Here is a 21479-nt window from a genome sequence, read left to right as displayed (position 1 = left end):
ATAAACAATATTCTAGTTTTAGAGGAGATAAGAATAATGAAAAAATGGCAACACATTAAATAATATGAAATGCATCATCAATATCAAAATTCAATGCTTATAATACTTTAGCCATCAAAGCAAGACAATGTTTGTGTTGATAAAAAAATTATATATATAGTCCGATGATAATATTATTCATACAAACATAAAATTAAATAGGTTATTTAAGGTAAACAAACAATAAATTAATAATAATACATGTGATATGCTGAATCTCCCTCTCAATTTTTAAAGATATCTAAAAAGAAAAGATAATACATATAAGACTATAAACTTTCTCGTTTATAATTTTATATTATGTGTAGGTTAATTTTTGTTTTTTTATATAACATGTTTAAATGAAGTAAAGTAAAAAAAAGAACTCAAAAAACAAATTAAGAAGTTGGCTTTATAAGCTACAAACTTATTTGAGTGTTTTATAAGTCGAGCTCAAGCTCAACTCAACTTTTTAGCTTGTTTAACTTTAAGCTCGAGCCTTACTAACACCAAGTCACTAAAATGTCTTTGATACAGTTATGTAAACATTTGATAAATAATAAAATGTCTTTGATAATTAATTAAAAATCTTGATAATTAATTAAAAATCTAAAAATGGATTAGAATAAATAATCCCCAAATAAACCCTAAATACTAAATAAGGAAAGAATCGTTGAAACAAAACCCCAATTGGTTTCATAAATCCAATGAGTCGCCACCACCACCACCACGGTGTACACCTGCCACATGGAGGAGCCGATTGACGATTACGCCGGCAACCGCCAGCTTGCTCTCGTCGACGCCGTAACCCCTATTGATGATACCTATTCAATCACTCCCTTAGCCGCAGATCACTCTAATCCGGTATACATATATCTATACACGCCCTAATTGTTCAATGCATGTCACTAGTTTAGCTTATTCTTTTAAATTATTGATACCTAGTTTAATATTTTACTGGTGCATGTTTATTTGATCTGGATTATCATTGTAATGATATTGTTTTTATAATTATGGTTAACAGAGTCACTATTATTTATGCTAATGCCATTGATTGTTGAAGGTGTTTCCAAATAATAAGTTTACACTGCCTAATGGTTGGAAAGTGAAGAAGGTACCTCGGAAGTTTAGTCGCTCTATTGACAAGGTAATATTTTCGATTGCATGTAAACGAATGAAAGGACATGAACGAGGGGATGCTGATGTTCGTTCGTTTAACTTTAACCTAACAAACGATTGAACATGAATAGATAAACAACGAACGTGGTTGTTTTTTTGTTCGTGTTCGTTCGTTAAGAAAATGTGTGTGGTTGGGCGTGTTTATGTTCGTTTGTTGGTGGTATAAACGAATGGTTCACGAGCGTAAACGAACAAACGTAGTTGAACTTAGATGAACGGACAACGGGGCATGTATGTGTTCGTTCGTTTATCTGGAACTGAAAAAACATTCAAACATGAACAACTTAACAAATGTTTTTTTTTTGTTCATGTTCGTTTACGAACCTTTCACGAACACGAATGGGCTTTTTTGTGTTCGTTCGTTTAACTGTAACTGAACATAACCGAGCGAACATAAATTAGAAGTAAACATGAACCAAAAATGGTAACGGACCTAAACATTTTGAATGAATATATAAACGGACAAACGTAAACTAACAAACATAAATGAAAGTAAACGGACGAGCATAAACGAGCATAAAAGAATGAATGAGGCATGTGTTCATGTTCTTTCGTTTAACTAAATGTACAAAAACATTTTTTCATGTTCGTTCGTTTATCAAATAAACGAACTTGCCATCGGACAGTTCATGAACGGTTCCTTGAACGTTCGGTTCGTTAACATTAACATTATTATTATTATGCACTTTTGCAGTATTACATAGAACCAGAAACTGGACAACAGTTCAGATCTCTTAAAGAGGTTGAGAGATACGTTATCGATGGAGTTACACCTCCAACAAAGCGGGTCAAGAGGTTAAAATATTATGATGATGAAAAAGTTGAGAATCACACTGCTGAAGCGGTTAGACAAACTAGAACCAGGGGCAAAAGGGTAAAATACCATCGTGATGGAAAGGTACACCACAGATTCTCAAAACTTGTGTACATGTGTTATTTAAGAAAATTGATTTGTCATATAATAAGTATATTCTTGTAACCATGTTTTAAACGCTAATTATTCAAAAAGTTGACTCTTTGGTCAATAATTGCTTTGAGTCAACCCAATCTGACTTTATCCGTTTCGACCTGTTTTAACACGAACCCCTTTGACCGACCGATAGGCTTCTAAACGAACTCAAAAGGAACTACTAAACTAACGATGGTTTTTTTGTTTGTTAAGCAAATGAACATGTTTGTGTTCATATATGTTCGGTTGTTTATCAATATCAACAACGGTTCACGAAATTAAACGAACGAACCTAGCTGAGCTAAAACCAGTTTAAAGTAATGTGAAGCACAATATGTTGGTCCTAAAAAGCTATTAAAACTAGACTAAGTTGTCGTGGGCCAAATAATTTTAAATGAATATATCAACAAACGTAAACTAACGAACATAAATGAACATAAACTAACAACCATAAATGAATGTAAACGAATGAATATAAACGAGCAAAAGTAAACGAACGAGACATGTGTTCATGTTCTTTGTTTAAACTAAATGAACAACTTTTTGTTCTCGTTTGTTCGTTTATTAAATTATTGATGCAGGTGTTACAATTGGAAGATAATAAAGATGACCAATATGAGTTGGCTATTGTGTCAACCCCACCCCTACCCCTACCCCTACCCCCACCCCCACCCCCACGCCCACCCCCATCCCCCTTCAAACTCCCGGATGGTTGGATTGTGGAGGAAGTGCCACGTAGAAACGGTGGCTCTGCCGACAAGGTACCATTCATTTTTTTTTTGGTTGTTTTAAAATTATGGTGTTTTGTCTTGTTAAGCTTTTTGTTCAATATAGTTAATGTACTTAAATAAATTTGCTTATGCATAACAAGTTGGATATAAATCTTATTATTCGTTGTGTGCATGCATTTTCTTTATAAACTTACATATGTATTTTGAGTAGGGGTGTGAACGAGCCGAGCCCGTGTAAGATTGAGCTTTTTTCTTTTAACTTATGAGAGCTCGAGCTCATTTAACTTATTACAGCTCAAGCTCGGCTCTTTTCGCTCACGAGAACTTGAGCCTGGCTCGTTTAACTTACAAGAGCTCGAACTCGACTGATTTTGAAATCTATTTTCTGATGACGAGCTTGGGTCGTGAGTAGTACTTCAAGTTCAATCCTGGCTCATTTAACTTACGAGAGCTCGAGTTTGGCTTGTTTGACTTATGGGAGCTCGAGCCCCGCACGTTTAACTTACGAGAGATTGAGCCCGTCTTGTTTAATTTACAAGAGCTTAAGTCAGGCTTGTTAAACTTACATGAGCTTTAGCCCGACTTGTTTAACTTATGGGAACGCGTGCTCGAGCTCGGCTCATTTCGGGATCTATTTCTAAAGTCGAGCTTCGCTCTTTTATTATTTTTTAATTAGTTTATATATTTTAACTATAACTTTTATATATTATGGTATATACCATTTAGTTACATTTATCGTAGTTTATATATAATAAATATTATTATAAATTTATAATTATATGTATCATATATATTAATTGAAAGTTATATAAATATTAGGCTCGTTTAGACTTGGGCTTGTTTATTAAACAAGCTTATTATTAGGTTCAAGCTCATATAAGCTCGGCTCGATTTGAGCCGATCTCGAGTAGCTCACGAGCAGCTTGGCTCGTTAACGCGTTTACAACTGAGTTTAGTTTACTAATTTCAAATTCCAAATCGCTGGAATTTTGACCACACTTATGCAGTATTATTACGAGCAAGGAACGGGACAAAGGTTTAGATCTCTGTTAGCGGTCGAGAGATATGTAACACAAATGGAAGAAAACTTACCCTTATCAGCTGTTCTAGAAGAAATTAAGGAAAAGAATTTGCCTCTTTCAAAGGCCTTCAAATTAAGCAGTCCTATTAAGGTTTGACTTTTTGACTGGTCAACTTATGTTTGCCTGAACTTATGATCACTTTCTGTCTGGGTTTTATTTTTGTTAGAGTTGTGGTTTGTATAATTCATGGAAGAAAAGTACAATGTCAAAAAAAGAGAAGACTAGTCTTCCAAGTAAAGTCAATTGGGTTATTGGCGAAGATGATGCATGGAATGCTTACTTAGACCAAACATTGGTTCCGGATTCTGTGAAACAACAATGGGGAAACACGTTTTTTATGTCTATCAACAATGCTGCAGGTTCTGGGTAACATAGGTATAAAAATATTGTCTGTACACATGTTAATGTTGACCTGTTTACTTATGAATTTGTATTTGTTAACCAAATCATTTCGTTTAAAACTTTAAATAGCTAATTTTATTGTAGAAGTAATATAGTTTTTTGCAATTAGGGGTGTACGATGTTGGTTTTGGGCTCAAAGTGAACTAAAAACCGTGATTCTGTTTTTGGGTTTTTGAAAACCGTTTGGTTTCGGTTTTCAGTTTTTCCCATTTAGGCTTAAATATTTTGGGTGGAAAATAAAGGCTTAAAATAATGAATTTGGGCATGACACTTTGGGCCCAAAGTGTTTTCTTATATAATGATTAATTGACTATTACATATTTATCTTTTGGGCTACATTTTTAATTATTTTATAAATTGCTTAACATTGAAAAATAAAAATTATAATTCATAAATTCAATATCAAAAAGTCGTTCTTTTGGGTTTTTATGTATGCGGTTCGCCTTTTGTTGGTTTCGTACATGCAAAGCCGAAACCAAACCGGAATTTCAGTTTTTGAAAATACTGAAAAATAACCTTTGGTTTTGGGTTAGGCTTGGTTAATTTGGTTACAGGTTAGTTAATTTGGTTGCATGCACACCCCTAGGCTTGTAATCATAATGACACCAACTCTTTCACATTTTTTTGAGGATAAAGGTGTTTCGGGTCAACCCAACATGACCGGACCAGACTGACTTATTCAAATGTGATTTCTGATGATTTAATAGAAAGACCGTCTTCAAATGTTGATTATTTCTTTCTTGTATTTCAGGTTTTACTTCTGAAGCTGAATGATTACCATTTATGATCTTTTTCAAATGGATTATTATGATGCTGGTATGTTTTCTAGTCGGTTACTGTGGAGATCAAATGTGATTTTTGTCTTGGCGTTATTGTTATTTGTTTAATTATCATGACATAATATAATATGAAGGAAAAAACAACTACTTTGATTTCTCTTAACTATGAGTAGGGTTGTGCAGGATCGGTTTTCGGCTCAAACCGAACCAAAAACACGATTTTTTGGTTTTCAGAATGGGTTCTGTTCGGTTATGTTTTTGTGTTTTGTCATCTGGGCTTAAAAAATTTTGGGTCGAAAAATTATTGTCCAAAAAAATGAACGTGTCAAGTTTTTGTTAATTAGTAATTAATTGATTATTACAAATTTGGATCTAAAATTTTCCTTACAAATGACTTAAGTTAGGTTTTTCAGGTTTTTTGGTACATAGCAAATCCGAAACTGTACGAAAAAGCGGTTTTATAAAAAACATAAAACCAAACCGTTGTTTTTTTATTTAGTTCAGTTACGTTGGTTATTTTGGTTTTATGCACACCCTTGTTAATGAGAGAGTGCTTATTTCAGAACTTGAATGACATGTTTTGGATGTGGCAAGTTTGACTCACTTACCAAGAAGTGAATCATATTGAACAGGTCTAACAGTCAAATTTATAAAATCTTACGTGGAAAATGAGACAAGTTATTTATTAAGTTTATCATATCGAACCAGTCAAGGGTTTGGGACTTGCCGAATGCGTATTACTGTATTTGGATGCTTGCAAGATCCTTGACCAATTTTTCATAACAAAAGATTGATATTTAATATTATAAAGTTTGTAAATGTTATGTCATAAAGCAACTATTCATACATCATCATCATCATCATCGTACTCAGTATATCCCACCAATAGCAAAGCTATGGTAGGGTCTGAGGAGGGTAAGATGTAGACAGCCTTACCTCTACCCCATAAGGATAGAGAGGCTGCTTCCGGTGAGACCCCCGGCTCGATAGTAGTTTTGCATCAAGCCTTGGACATAAGGCACATAGCACTCAATCATCGGGACACCGGCTGATCGGTGCATGTACCCTTGTCTTTCGGCTATCAACGCCACTACATGATGCCTGATTAACCGTCCGTCACTTTTAACGTTATTTTCACGAGATTAGTAAAATAACGTCAAAATTAGTGCAATTTCACTTTTGCCCACCCGAGGGTTCACACATATATACATCATATGTGCGCGCCGCAAGCATGGCTTCAACTATTCATACAAATATATGTTTTTACTGATGAATTAAGTATAATTATTATGTGTGAAGTGATGCATCCAGATGACCTGCTCTTAATTGGGTCAAATGAAGCACCCAATTGATGTAATATTTTGTGTGTTGATTTGTAAACTAGGTTTGGATCTGCGGCCACACTTATTGTGAGTTTAGGTGGAGATGACGACGACGATGATGAATGTGTACTTTGTTGAGTGATGTTATTAGTAGTGTAGTGTTTAATTAATTATGCAATATTTATGATCTTTATTTGTACCAGTTTGGTTTGTGGAGTGGGTTTTAGATGCCAAGGGCATAGATTATTGATCATGACTAATGAGTGAGCCGAAGTCTTTCTATTTTATTATTTCATTTCTTTGTACATTAGCTTTTTTGACTCTTCAGATTCATATGGTTAACATGAAAGGGTAAACATAGGGGCGTTTCTGGTTCGGTTCAGTTGGTTTTGATTGAATTTATTATGTATTGAACGGGTAACAAGCAAACAGACCCAATTATATCCTACTCATAGAGTCGGAGAGAGTGAGAAGAAGGCACACATTTTCTCTAGCCTAGAACAGACTGAATCGGCAACTATGGCTTGAAAACAAAACCTAAACCAGCTTGGTTAGTTTGATTGGTTGGTTCGGTTGGTTGGGTGTGTTCTTTTTCCTTTTAGAGATCATTTGTCTTAAGAAGCATTTTCTTTCTATTTGCTGGTAAAAACTACTCTAAAACACGTGACCTGATCGGAAGAGACATTGAGATGGGGCCGGTATTGGTTTTATCCGGGTACTGTTAGCCTGCTATTTGGTGGGAGGAAGCATTAGGCGGTTGACGTGGCTCAACGTGTCCAGGAAATGGATGAAATATTGTCCTATTGTTGTTTGTTGGGTGATGCACCTTTTGAAATCATTGTGAGAGAGGGAGAGTTAAGACTGGTTGTGGTCATGGTCACACCGCCATCAAAATACAGCGCATCACTACCATTAACAGACTCACCAGGTAAGTTTTGTTACATTGCTCGATGTAATAATTGGACAATCGGGTCGGGCTGTGATAACATTTTACTCTGGTTGTGTTTGATTGTTATATGTTTGGACGATCTATTTGTATCCCATATGATTTTGGTCCATTTGGTTCTCTTAAAGTTAACTAGATGAAACCTTTTGAGGGCGTGGCACTATGTTCCTAAATCAGATGTTTCTCGGTTGAGTTCGGCTTTCGTTGATTCTCTCTCTTTAATTTTCTAAAGGCAACATGCTTGGTAAAAATTAAGTTTTATGACTTTATATCATTCCATTGTTTAATATGGTATTGATGGGTCCAATAAGTTTATCTGTCACGCTTGTCATAATTACAAAAGAATGTTAACATACTTATATGAATCCATAGCCCTAGACAAAGAGTTGGGTATTTCAGGTATTTTGAGTTGAATTTTTAGAGAGTCGTATGCAAACTTTTAGATTAAAAATTTTTCAATGGTTCCCAGAAACTATAATAGGGTAAAACTCTTAATAGGATCAATAACGCAGTATGATTTCGTGAGAGATATGAACCAGTAGAGACGACCAAAAGAAATGAACGCAATGTTTATCAGAGGAGCCGTTAGGGTTTGAAAAACTGTCTTATTCAGTTATATATTGAAAAATAAATTAAATTAACACTACCTCCAGTTATATTTCAAAAACCACAGTCAAGGGATCTGCCCTTTGGACCCTTCTAGGGGGCGCCGCCCCTTGGGCTATGCTAAGTTGCTAACTGGGGGTCAGCCCCTGGAACCCAGTTCGTTAGAGGCTTTGTCGCTAACATCATAACAAACTAAAACAAACGTGCACTTTGTACATATGTAACTTGCTTAATGTTTATTATGATTGCGTGTTGATCTGTTAAATTTAATTACATTAAAATATCTAACATGAGCTGCATATTTTACACCAATATGATTAAAAATATAATCTAAGATTAAAGTTCTTTTTTATATTAGATTAAACTTAGTATTTAATAAGTTATTATAAGAAAATCTTAAAAAAAGGAATAAATAATAGTTTTTTTATATCTATTTTTTTAATGGCGGATATTTGGCCACATAGTTAGGGTTCATTATAAAAATCTGTGAGTTGGTGTATAAAATATATATTTTTTTAATTTTTTATTAGTTTTGTTTTGTTTTTATACAAATCATTTTAATGTTTAATCAATTGTGGTATCTTGGTCTGTTGGTTGTTGCTAATTTTGTTAAAGCTTAGAAATTAGAAAACAAGTATGCAATTCGAGGCACATCTCTAAAGCAAAATAATAGTTGTTAAATGAAACATTTTTTTTAGATGAACTAGAAATTAATCAAATTATACAAAAAAGAATGATTACTTGATTAACAAGCTAATGGAAGATCATTTCAAATAAATGAAACCTACATTGATAAATCAAAGTGTCACACAAGTATATGATAGAATTGAATAAAAATTGCAAAATTACATCATATGATGCTCTTTATATACAATTATGTATACAATCAGTTGATTTACAAAGCAAGTGTGATACAATCTGAATTATTTTGCACATAGTTTGTGAAACGTTTTCGAAGCTGAAAACAAACATATTGATATCAGCTATTGATCCAACAAGTTATTTGAGTAACTGCTTCAACTTTATAGCAGTGACCGGCATGTATAGAGTGATCCAAAGTGGTTTCTGTGCATGTTCTTCATCCACAACTGTATGCGTATAGATTGATCATGTTACGAAGCACACATCAAATGAAAATAAATACACGAACAAGAAGTAAACAACTTACAGATTCAATTGTGAATTTGTAATTAATATTTAAAACCCAATCTTCACCAATATGGCAAGATTTGAAATAGTACTGAATACAAATCAGATTAATTAAACGCGAGAGTGATAGATGCTGACAACTCATTGCATTTTCTTACAGCGTGACACTAAGGTCCAGTTCGGATAGTAGATCCCGAAGGTTAATCAGAGCGCCTTTGAAGCCTGTAGCCGAACTCCAATTTGAATGATTGTCCATTAATATAATACCCATATGCATTACTCCACTTTTATGGGCTAATATTCGGATGCATCTAGCATCAACTCTAGCAAGACAAGAGTTATATGAACTTGCATTCGGGTTAGCTTGCAAAACCCAAAAGACGATGATGAACAAAGATACATAAAAAATGAGTTTTCTTTAAAGACTTTGTTGGCCATGGATTAATTTCTATCAACAAGTTTCTTCATACAACTTGCATGTGGAGGAGGGATTAGATTCTAGAGCTATGAATGGCGGTTGAACACAGTGGATATTCAAATTAACAGGGCCGTCTCTGAGAATTCAAATACCTCGACCGAGCAAAAATAAAAAGACCCATATGCCTTAACGAAAATTTTTTATTCGCTAACGTACATGGATAAAACTTTTATCGGCCGGTTTATTATAAGTAGAAACCATTCTGAGCATGTACTCATCTTATAAACTATTGCAAATAACCTTATTTTTTAACCCCTAAAAACATATATATGTAATATGTATAAAAAAGTTTGTGCCCCCAAACCTTATGTGCCCCGGCCGATGGTGCGGCTCGCACACCCTCCGAGCCTCCCCTGCAAATTAAACGATGAAAGACGCTAAAAATGAACAAAAAAAATATCAAGAAACTTAATTTTGTATAAAGAGAGTGAAAATGAGGCAAATAAACTTTTGCAATGATAGAATTACAACTAGAGAGCAAAATATTAAACACTTGTGTTAAAGTCGGAGGATGAAGTTAATGGTATTTATATAAGTTGATATTATTGACGTTAGCCAACGACTATTTTTTTCAAAATTCAAAAAAACATACATTGTTGTTTCAAAGAAGTATTCATTAAAATATAGGTAAAGTTAAAATACAAAGGGAGACAAAAATGAGAAGTGTGAAAAAGATTTGTGACCACACAAAATACCTCTTAAAAATAAATTGAAAAAAAGATAATAAAAATATCATAACTCAAAATATAAATAAAAAAAGAAAAAAATTAAGAAAATAAAATGTTTCCGACATCATTCCCGCTAAAAATTTTTTAAAAAAATACAAAAAAAAAATAAAAAAATTGACGAAAAGACACAATGCCGAGATCAAATACACAATGGCGAAAATGAATAAAAGACACAATTATAACTAAAAAAAGACACAATAGATTTCAAATATAACACAATGCCGAACAAAATATAACACAATGTTGAGTATATAACACAATATAAGGAAAAAAGACATAATGTCAAGGAAAAAATACACAATCAACATGAAAATAAACACAAAACACAATGATAAACAAAAAAAACACAACTTTTTCACTTACCATTGTGTGTGTTTTTTTAATGAGAACGAGAAACACGATAAAAATATTTTTGTATTTATACTTTTTTCATTTTTTTATTAAATTTGTAGTTATGATTTTTTTATTAATTTTTTGAGGGGTTTTTTGTGTGGCTAGAAATCCTTCTAATCTTTCTCATTTTTGTTTCCCTTTATAGAATAACTTGACTCTAAAAATATAACGAGTTAAGTCGGGGGGATGAAATTAATAACATTCAGTTGATATCATTACGTTTGTCTAAAGGCTAAATTTTCAAATTCAAAAAAGTATACGTTATTGTTGAAAAAAGAGATTAATAAATATAAGATGAGTAAAGTTAAATGATTAAATTAATTGACATATAAATAAGTTGGTATTATTAAGTTAACGTAACGACTAAATTTTAAAATTCAAAAAAGTATACGTGCGCTATAAAAGAATGATTATTTATAACATGATTGTTAAAAGTCGGATATTGAAGTTATTGGCATTTAAATAAGGAGTCAGGCTAAACGTACCCCGTTGTTGCTTGTCATGCCTTCCCTGGAAAAACCAACTTTCATATTACTCATTGAAATCATATAATTACTAAATTAGCAAAAAATTAAGGATATCATATTTTTTTTTACAAGTTGCGTTTTTTTTTTGATTTCGGGTTTAGGGTTTCGGGTTTAGGGCTTATTATAAAAAGATAAAGAGGTAAAATAAGAATATTATAAATATATATACTATTAAAATTAAAAAAAAGATATTATAAATATTTACAATATTAATACTAAAAAATAAATTAATAGTAATACTTGATAATTTTTAATTTAATATATGTAGCGGAGATTATTAAGTTGAAAAAAACTTGTAGGGACTAATATGTATATAAATAATGTTAAAAGGTAATAGTAATTGATCTAATAAGTTCAGCAGGGGTGTATATTTAATAAAAATGGTTTAAAATGACGTACGTTTTGCAGCACCCTTAAATAAGTTGATACCGTTACATTAATCTAACGACTAAATTTTTTAAAATTCAAAAATTATATATTGATATTTCAAATATGGGCTAATAAGGATACTCCGGTGTGTAGTGGTGGTAAACACAATTACTAGTTAAGTTTAAAAAGACAATACAATTGTTGCAATACGTTGAATATAAAATAATGTTTTTAAAAAGGAGAAATATACTTCATTACACGAGATTCAAAAATCAAAAATGATAAAATAGCCCGCCGTTGTATGTTTATAGTAGGATGGTGGGTTCATACTCAATCATCATACCATAAATACGTAAAAAGTTTATAGTAGGATGGTGGTGCATAGAATATAAATTACTTCTTACAGCATGTAGAGTGAATTTCGTCAAACTTTCCTATAAAGTGCTGATGTGATGTTGTTTATTTGTTGTTAAAAGTATCATTTTAAACTTAGACCATGAGTAGTTATAACTTTCAACCCTTAGACATTATACGTCACGTGGCGTCCAGTCAGAGTTATGATTTTTTACAAAAACAGGGTGTAGTCATAACTCTCCACCTCCAGACGTTATGCGTCAGGTGGCGCCCAGTCACTTTCACACTTTTTGTTTTTTTTTGTTTTTAATTTTTTAATAAGAATAATCAAATAACAACAATATTTTATTAAATAAATATTACATTAAAATAAAAAAAAAACTACTCGTCTTCGTTGTCGCCCTCTTCGTCCTCGTCGCCGTCGCCCTCTTCGTCTTCATCGTCTTCGCCATCGCCGTCGTCGTCTTCATCCTCGTTTTCATTGTTGCCCTGGTTTTGATCATCGTTTTCACCAGGCAAATGCCGATACATTCAAAGATGTTGGACTAAATCCTCCTTTAGTGCGTTATATCTCTCTTGACCGCACGGAATCCGAGTTTTCGATTATTTGCTCCATACTTGCCGGAGTCCGTTGTGGATACGTGTCTGGTATGAAAGTTGGACATATTGCTCTTCCCTCGTCCTCGATGATCATGTTATGCATTATGATACACGCATACATAGCACATTTCATTCTTTCTAAAGACCATAGACGACAATGATTTTTAACAAAATGTCATCGTTGTTGAAGAACACCAAAACACCTCTCGATATCCTTTCTCGCAGACTCTTGCACTTTCTTAAAATACTGTCTTTTATCATCCATCGGGTCTCTGAATGTTTTAACGATTATCGCGTACTCTGGATATATTCCATCGCCCAGATAGTACCCATGATGGTAGAAGTTATCGTTAGCCCAAAACGAAGCGACGGGAACGGTTCCAGATATGTAACTCTCCATCACCTTTGGTTACGACCAAATCCAAATGTTGTATGAAGCAATCGCTTGAATGCTGACCGTTGGTCCCTTTTGGTCACCTCGTGTGAATTGACCTCGCCATGCACTTGGTACCAGATATGTAACTCTCCATCACCTTTGGTTACGACCAAATCCAAATGTCGTATGAAGCAATCGCTTGAATGCTGACCGTTGGTCCCTTTTGGTCACCTCGTGTGAATTGACCTCGCCATGCACTTGGACAATTAGCCCATTCCGAATGCATGCAATCTACACTTCCTATCATGTCGGGGAAACCATGCACCTTTGTATGTGCCTCGTAAAGACGTTGTAGATCGTTACAGTTGGGCTCTCTCAGATAATGTGGTCCATATAGTTTCAATATTCCTATATTTTACACAACTTTTATAAAATAAATGATTAAAGTAAACAAGTGATAAAATTATTTAAAAAAAACAAAGCGTACCGTAACAAAAATACTCCAAGGTGTCCCGAGTTGTTTTATCGACCATCTTTAAATACTCGTCGTTGATATCGACCGTGTTTCCGTAGGCGAGCACGCGTACGGCTGCGTAACCTTCTGAATAGCTGTGAATCCTAGCGTCCCTCGACCATCCGGCTTTTGCTTAAAGTAATCAAGTTCACGCTCTAAATCATTGGTGATGCGCATAAATAAATTTTTAGACATCCGAAAACGACGCCTAAAGGTTTTCGGGTTCTTTTATCTCGGCGAGTCGCAGAAGTAATCCGCCATCAACCGGTTGTTGGCTACGGTACGATCTCGTTCGATATATGCTCTTTTTGAAACGAGGGGGGGGGGGGGGGTGGAGAGCTAATCGCACTCGTAACGGAACTCATATAAGTTGTCGCGAGCATAACCGCACTCGTAACCGCCTGTTCCTCCCCTCATCGTCGGCTTGTTGGTCGGGCCCGAAAAACCGTTTATATATAGATGGAGGATCCATGTATATAGTGAATTTTGTGTGAGGAAATATAAAGTTGAAAGAGATTTTTTAAAAGTTTGATGAGTTTTGATTGGGGTTGAGTTGGTTATATATAGGAAATATAGAGTTGAAAATAATTTTTTTTATTACCCACTCCAGCGGTAACTAACGGCTATTATTTTGAAATTGGAGCCATTTAATCGCGTCATATATACAACGATAAAAAAAAAAGCCAAAACGTCGGGGAGGGGGGGGGGAGTGTGCCCCCCGACGTTATAGGCTATAACGCCTACATAACTTCCTCATTACGTACGGTCTTATTTAAGCAATTATTATTTTCCCTTTAACATTATTGACATACATGTTAGTTTATTAAACATTTCTTTTACCAATTACTATTCTCCACTTAATATATCAAAAATAAATCTATAAGTTGTTATTGTTAATTTATTTTTATTTTTATTTTTATTATCATTAATATTGTAAATAGGTTTTTTTTGTTCTTAATAGTATCAATAATATGGTATTAGTCACACACACAATATAATAACGAATTGACACTAATAATTGTAAGTATTATTATGTTCAAGAATCATAAACACAAAAAGAAAAAACAAGAGAGACAAAAAATAAATAAAAATCAAACTTTATAGTTTTTGATTTGATATTTTAAAGGGAAATCATAAGGTGAAAAAATGCTAGAGGGGGTAATATGTTAAATAAAATTGTTAAAGGAATTGAAAGTATATGGGAAAAAGCATGACTAATAAAAGATGAGGTACGCTTACCCTAGCTAAACGCTACAAAAGTTGCTATGCAACTAAACGCTACAACAGGACTAATAAAAGTATATGGGAAAAAATGCTAGAGGGGGTAATTTATCTAGTTGCTATGCAACTAAACGCTACAACAGGACAATTTGAAGCTTTCATCAATCTTTCCTATGGTTGACTAAACAATTTGGAGATTTGGCAAAACCATGGTAAAATCAGTTAGAGGATAAAATTTGAGGAAGCGTATGTAGAAGTATGTATATGTCCCGACTGTTCATGTTTTCAAAACAGCTAAAATGATAATATTAAGAACTAATAATAAGGGGGTGAATATGTTATTTTTAAAATTCATTTTTCTTTAAACAGATCTTGGAAACATTACGGGATTTGTGAAGATATAAAAAGAATAATAATAAGGGAAGGGATGCCACAAAATATACATTGGTTTGATAAGATAAAAAAATAAATACACTTTACGTTCACTTGTTGATCTTCAATCGAGAGTTTATTAAAAAATTTCTTTCGTAAGCTGGTGGAAATACATCTTACCAAGAAGAAGACAACACCTCTTCAAACCTCATTCTTTCAACTAGCATTTATCCATACAACTTCTCAACATTAGGGTAGTGATCATCGTTATATCACTCACTAATTGAGACATTGAGTAGTTATTAGTTATTACACCTTCATCTTCTCTTTCTTAATTTCAACTAAACTCCCACTAAAATACTCTTTATCCTCTGTTCAAAACGACACCATTTCATCCTTCTTCACCGGTCCACGTGGCAGCAACCTTGACTTGTAATGTGAAATCAGCGAAAAACCCGGGTTCTCGCCCGGCCCACAATCACGAAACGAGCCGCACGTGATCAGCTGCTTCAGCACGGACGATGCCTTCACTTTATTACCATCCGTCGGATTAACTTTCGACTTACAATTATCCTCTGCTTCCGGCCGTAGGATTAGCTTACCGTGAGCATTCATCAACGACTCCAGTGTCTCCGGACTCGAATCATCCGACGGCGGCGGTGAAATCTCCTCTCTACTAAGCTCCGAACTTTCATTTTCCTCTTCCTCTTTTATCATTTCTCTACGAAACCGACGTCGTTTGTCGTCGGTTTGCGTAGAAGCGTCCGCAGCGGAGGACACGCCCGTGTAGACTTTATATTCGTGTGCGCTCCATGACTGGTTCCTTCTATGCCTCACCGCCGGAAACCCGCCGCCGCCGGATTTTTTAAACTCCGGCGCCGAAGAATTATGTGTTTCCCCGACGACAACGATCTCTGATCCTTTGAGCACGTACTCTTGCCCGTGCACCGGGTAAATGTAATCATTCTCTGACAAATCTTGCCATACGAATCCGTTCTTATAACTCCTGTGTCACATAAAACTAATAGACATAAGATATGATGGTGTATGGAAACAATTAGTTATAAGAGATACTATCTCTATGACACTGGAGTTATAAGAACGGATTAGCCGTATCTTATGTCTATTAGTTTGACAAATCTTGACATACGAATCCGTTCTTATAATTCCTGTGTCATAGAAACTAATAGACATAAGATACGGTTATGTATAACAACTATTAGTTATAAGAGATGTTATCTTTGTGACACCGGAGTAATAAAACGGATTAGCCGTATCTTATGTCTATTAAAAACTGAATCAATGGAAGTTAAAAATTTAAAAATTTCCGGTGACTTAACACTTATTGATTGAATTGAACTAACCGTTTAGAAGACCATGAGTATGATGCAGCCATTCCTTTTCCACGTAGAGAATTGAGGCGTTCGATTACATCTACAAATTAATCGAATAACATTTTCATCAAATTAAACAAAAAATTTGTTCATAATAACATTTTTTTTTAACATTAATACTAAACAACAGGATACAATTACAACAAAGGGATAGGTAAGCGGCTGAGCCGCCATCTCTTTTAGAATGGTAAAACTGATCCTACAATTATTGCACTAATTACCTCGAAGATAAAGGCCGTCGGATGAGGAGAGAGGAACCTCGATGAAGTGAGGATGCGCGAGGTTACCGTTGCGGGAGAGGTAGTAAACAACGGCGACTTTACGCGGTTTGTTGTTGCTTGGAGGTGGTTCGGTCCAGACTTTGGTGTGTGTTCGGGGCTGCGTTCGGCGGTTCTATGGTCTTTGGACTTGTAAGACATTTGGTGGAGGTCCACGGTGGTCCGTTGTGGCCTTGAAATTGTCTTCATTGGACTTGTTGTTTCTATGGTTTTGGGGAATGATAGGCGTGTTTATAATTATATGTGGACCCCTATTTTGGACAGGGGTTTAAAACTTGGTACGGATAGGTTGGCACATGATTGTGTTTTTTAATACTTATTTATCGAAATGTGAGGAAAATTAAATTTGTATGCATAATATGCTTTTAAATGTTCAAAAACCTATTTCAACTTCAATCCTATATATAATTTATACTTCTTAATTTCCATCTCATCACCGATCTCTTATACATAATATTTAAATAAAAAAAATTCTTTTATACTTTGGGCCTATTTTATTGCTTAAACCGAGACAAATTTATGCACTTGACAAGGGTGTCTCATCTAAGACGGATAAGCTACAATGGTAAGAGCTTTAAGATGGAATCTTCAAAGACTCACCGAAGATAGTCTTATATAAACATATATTTTGCAAGAATAAATGTCTCATGTGTATCTTAAAAAGCCCCCTTTAGAAGTAAATTGCTCTTTAAAGAGGCAATTAGAGTGTGACAATATAGTCACTCATACGAAATGATATTTCTTAACAAAAACAAGTGTTCGTCCCTGATCATGAGCATCTTAACGACATCAACTTTCTCAATTTCACACAAACACATCTAATGTAAATGTTTTATTGGTGGAGAATGTCAACTTTTTGGACAATTTTAATTTAATCAGTGTTCCCTTTAGTAATTTGGTTAGTTAACTTGTTATTTACATATTCAACTATATATATGTAAACACATTTATTAGAAAAGGTGTATCTTTTATGCTAAATAATGAAATAGGATGTCAAATCTGGTGACAAGAACGCACATGGCGGTGGTTGCCCATACACAAGTGTGAACATTGAAAGAAGCAAGGCAGTCAAATGGAGTTGACTCAAATGATCTACCGGCCTCCAACTAATAGTCTAATACTGAAGAGATAGGTCCCAGCAGAGCCCAGTTGGACCCGTAAGACTAACCTCAAAGAGGGACGTCTGCGCAGAAACCAACTGGATCCGCAGGACCCACCATGCTCAGAGACGTGACGTCCTTACGCGCAGTACGCAAGCTGTTCCCGCAGGAAAAGCCTCCCAATGGTGAAGTACCCCGCCTGTTCCCGCAGCTGCGGATACAAGCCATCAGGGAAGGCTACCTGCGCAGCAAGGCTACACGCACAAGGCACTTAACTCTTAAATAATTCAGTAGTCACCTGAAGGAGTGAGCAAGCCGGGAACACTCCCGCACAAAGCCGGGAACACTCCCGCACAAATGAGCCAGTCCGTACGATACTGGAGGATCTTTTGTACTGTACCTGACGAGTTATGGACAAAAGATCTTACCAAAGATACGACAGCTCACTGACAACAGTATGACGAGCAGCACGCTCTTGTACCGTATGTCACTATCAGCCGCTGCCTACTCACCAACCTGTCGGAGGACGTGCATAGCCTGCAGTTGGTGGAACAGGAATAGTACACAGCCGGCCTGGTCATTATCAGCCGCTGCCTACCCACCAACCACCAGCATGGCACGTGCGTAGCCCACAGTTGGCAGAACAGGAATACTATTCAGCCGGTTGTACCTGCTTGGAAACCTACCTTCGGCTATAAATACTCCAACACCTTGGAATGGTATGGACACATTACATTACCTTATCACATATTATCTTTTCTAGCAATCTCTTAATATACACTTATATTCAAGAGCAATCTAGTCTGATTCTCACGCCGGAGGGTGGTCACAAGGAGGTACCCCCCCTTCTCAGTGACGAGCTCACGGTGTCTGTTTTGCAGGTCATCAGAAGAACCATCTTTGCCGGACCTAACCCCTCGTGGGAAACATCTATTTAACCCCCAGATTATCCGTAATCTGCCCGGGAACGATTAGTGTTTCTTCCTTGGCACCATCCGTGCATAAAAGCTAGAACTAATTCTCAGTTTTTTCAAAACCTCCGAAAAGATGGTTAACGTTACTCAGGTCCCCAGGCCAGGGAGTAACCAAGAAACCCCGGTAACCACAACCCCAGCTACTGGGGGGGAACACCGGCGAATACACACATTTTACGAACACTACCCCGGTTACCCGAGCGGGGGCAAGTGCAGTAAACAATCCTCCCCTGGGATTCATTGATACCCAGGTGGAAAGACAACAGACGAGGCCCCCCCGCCAAACACTTGAACAAGTTAAAGCGTGGGCGGAAAAACGTCAAAGGGAATTCCAAGCTGAGTTGGATGAACGCTTACGTTCACTCCAACAGGCTGACGAACTCGGAAGCACTCGACAACAGCTCAACATGAGCAATGAGTGCGAGTACTTGGACGATGATTCGGAGGAATCCGACACCGACGTAAACCCTCGCCATAAGGCGAAAGGGAAGCGTAAAGACACGGACTTCCAATCGAGAAGGAATTTGGGAGAAACTTTCAAACCAAAAAACGCGGGTAGAAACCCACGTGACTTCTCCAAAGCTTTTAGACCAACTGTTGCAAATGCGGGAACGTCCAAGTTTGCAAGGGACATTGCGGAAGCAATCGCCCCGAAGAGTGCCAAGCAGATGCCCAACATCGGCACTTATGATGGTATATCCGACCCAGACGATCATTTGAACAGATTCATAGCGGGGGCAACCGTCAGCAATTGGACGGAACCCACGTGGTGTTATATGTTCCAGATGACGCTAGTTGGAGCGGCTAGAGCGTGGTTTGACCGTCTACCGGTCCACCACATCTATGATTGGGCAGACTTCCAACAGAAGTTTAGCCAACACTTCAGCCAACAAAGAAAGTATACCGAAGAGCAATGGACAATCCTCAATTGCATTCGAGAGGAAGATGAATCTTTGCTAGACTTCATCACTCGCTTCAACTCAAAGAAGCTAAGTCTGGGTAATATTAGCGAAGATCTTGTTCGCGTTGCTTTCATCCAGGGCACAAAAGACCCAGAGCTCATCCGCACCTTAACGGGTAAAGATGGCATGCCATCCACATGGGATGCCATCATGACAGCAGCTAAACGCTTCGACGGAAAAGCAACTGGGTAGAGATCTTCCCCAGAGCACAAACCTCTACACCCAGAAAACAAGAGAAAACAATGTCCTTACCGCCCGACTAAACAAAAAGAGGAAGCTAGGCATTTGGCAGTCAAGGGTAAACTTTGACACCTCATCCGGCTCGAACCCTCGGTTAGGCGGAAAGGATAACATGCCGTCGTCAAACCGGAACTCCAGATGGACGCCACTCACCAAAAGCGTCACCGAGATATTCGACACCGAGAGACTCCCATGGCCAAAGGCTCCAATAATCCGAGAGCGTCACAACGCTGATCAGAGCAAATTCTGTGACTTCCACAGGACAAGAGGCCACAACACCGAGGAATGCGTAGACTTGAAGGACATCGTCGAAGCATTTGTCAGAGATGGGACGCTCACGCACCTCGTGGCGTAATGAACGCTGAGCAGGCTAATGCGTGTAGAACCCCAGTTGGGGAAAACACGAATAAAACTGCAGCTTCAATGTCGGAGACTACATATTGCGTAAACAACGAGATTCCGAACCAAGTGCATATCGGCTCGAAAGGCTCGATGACACTCCCAAGAACATGGAAATGAGCTCAATTACACAGTCTGCATGTAGATCAATTCCAAACTTGTAAAAGAAAAGGCCCAGAGCCACTTCTAATGGAAATGATTCTCCTTATCACATTGACGCTGATAATCTTACATTTATACTTATGAACTTTCCACACTGATATGCCGATCTTCACCGCATACATAAGTGGGGAAGTAAGTCGTTGCGTGTGGAAGGCGGCAAAACCCGCATAAACACAAAAAACGGCCAACCTTCACGCAGGTCAGTTATAGGTAAAGTTGGGTCATCCCACTAAATGAAAGTGCCGGTCCTACCCGCACAAATCATGATAGAGGAAACCGAACTAACCTATTGACAACCGCGCGTCGAACGGTTAATTTATTCAAAACACTGATATGCCGGTCTTCACCGCATACATAAATGGGGAAGTAAGTCGTTGCGTGTGGAAGGCGGCAAAACCAGCATAAACACAAAAAACGGCCAACCTTCACGCAGGTCAGTTATAGGTAAAGTTGGGTCATCCCACTAAATGAAAGTGCCGGTCCTACCCGCACAAATCATGATAGAGGAAACCGAACTAACCTATTGACAACCGCGCGTCGAACGGTTAATTTATTCAAAACACTGATATGCCGGTATTCACCGCATAAATAAGTGTGAAAAGAAGTCATTGCGTGTGGAAGGCGGCAAAACCCGCATAAACACAAAAAACGGCAAGAATTTCTAAGGAAAAGATGAGGAAAACCTTCACGCAGGTCAGTCATATGTAAAGTTTGGTCATCCTACTAAATGTAAGTGACGGTCTTACCCGCACAATCATGATAGAGGAAACTGAACATTAACCTATTGACAACCGCGCGTCGAAAGGTTAACTTATTCAGAACACTTAGAAAATCTCTAAAGGAAAAAATTAGGAAAACCTCCACGCAGGTCAGAT

General features: G+C 36.6%; 1 protein-coding gene and 1 pseudogene across 2 annotated transcripts; one reads left to right on the top strand and one right to left on the bottom strand.

Moving 5' to 3' along the window:
• Positions 1 to 749: 749 nt before the first annotated feature.
• Positions 750 to 6755, top strand: LOC143617958 (methyl-CpG-binding domain-containing protein 7-like). Its single transcript, XM_077090342.1, has 8 exons — positions 750 to 882; positions 1082 to 1165; positions 1892 to 2095; positions 2728 to 2907; positions 3885 to 4049; positions 4126 to 4334; positions 5113 to 5177; positions 6525 to 6755. Exons 1-6 carry the CDS (start codon positions 766 to 768, stop codon positions 4327 to 4329), a joined length of 954 nt encoding a protein of 317 aa, XP_076946457.1. The 5' UTR covers positions 750 to 765; the 3' UTR covers positions 4330 to 4334; positions 5113 to 5177; positions 6525 to 6755.
• Positions 6756 to 15424: 8669 nt separating this feature from the next.
• Positions 15425 to 16956, bottom strand: LOC143617950 (protein SOSEKI 5-like; annotated as a pseudogene). Its single transcript, XR_013150925.1, has 3 exons — positions 16711 to 16956; positions 16460 to 16529; positions 15425 to 16101 (listed from the first exon to the last, which is right to left on the bottom strand). The product of XR_013150925.1 is annotated as a protein SOSEKI 5-like (transcript).
• Between the last annotated feature and the right edge of the window lie 4523 nt (positions 16957 to 21479).

The sequence above is a fragment of the Bidens hawaiensis genome, unplaced genomic scaffold (assembly GCF_021521415.1).
Source record: "Bidens hawaiensis isolate Kalapana, Puna unplaced genomic scaffold, B.hawaiensis_p1.1 tig00002338_1, whole genome shotgun sequence".
Classification (NCBI taxonomy): Eukaryota; Viridiplantae; Streptophyta; class Magnoliopsida; order Asterales; family Asteraceae; genus Bidens; species Bidens hawaiensis.
Note: the sequence above shows the minus strand (reverse complement) of the source record. Positions and strands in the feature narration are given on the sequence as shown.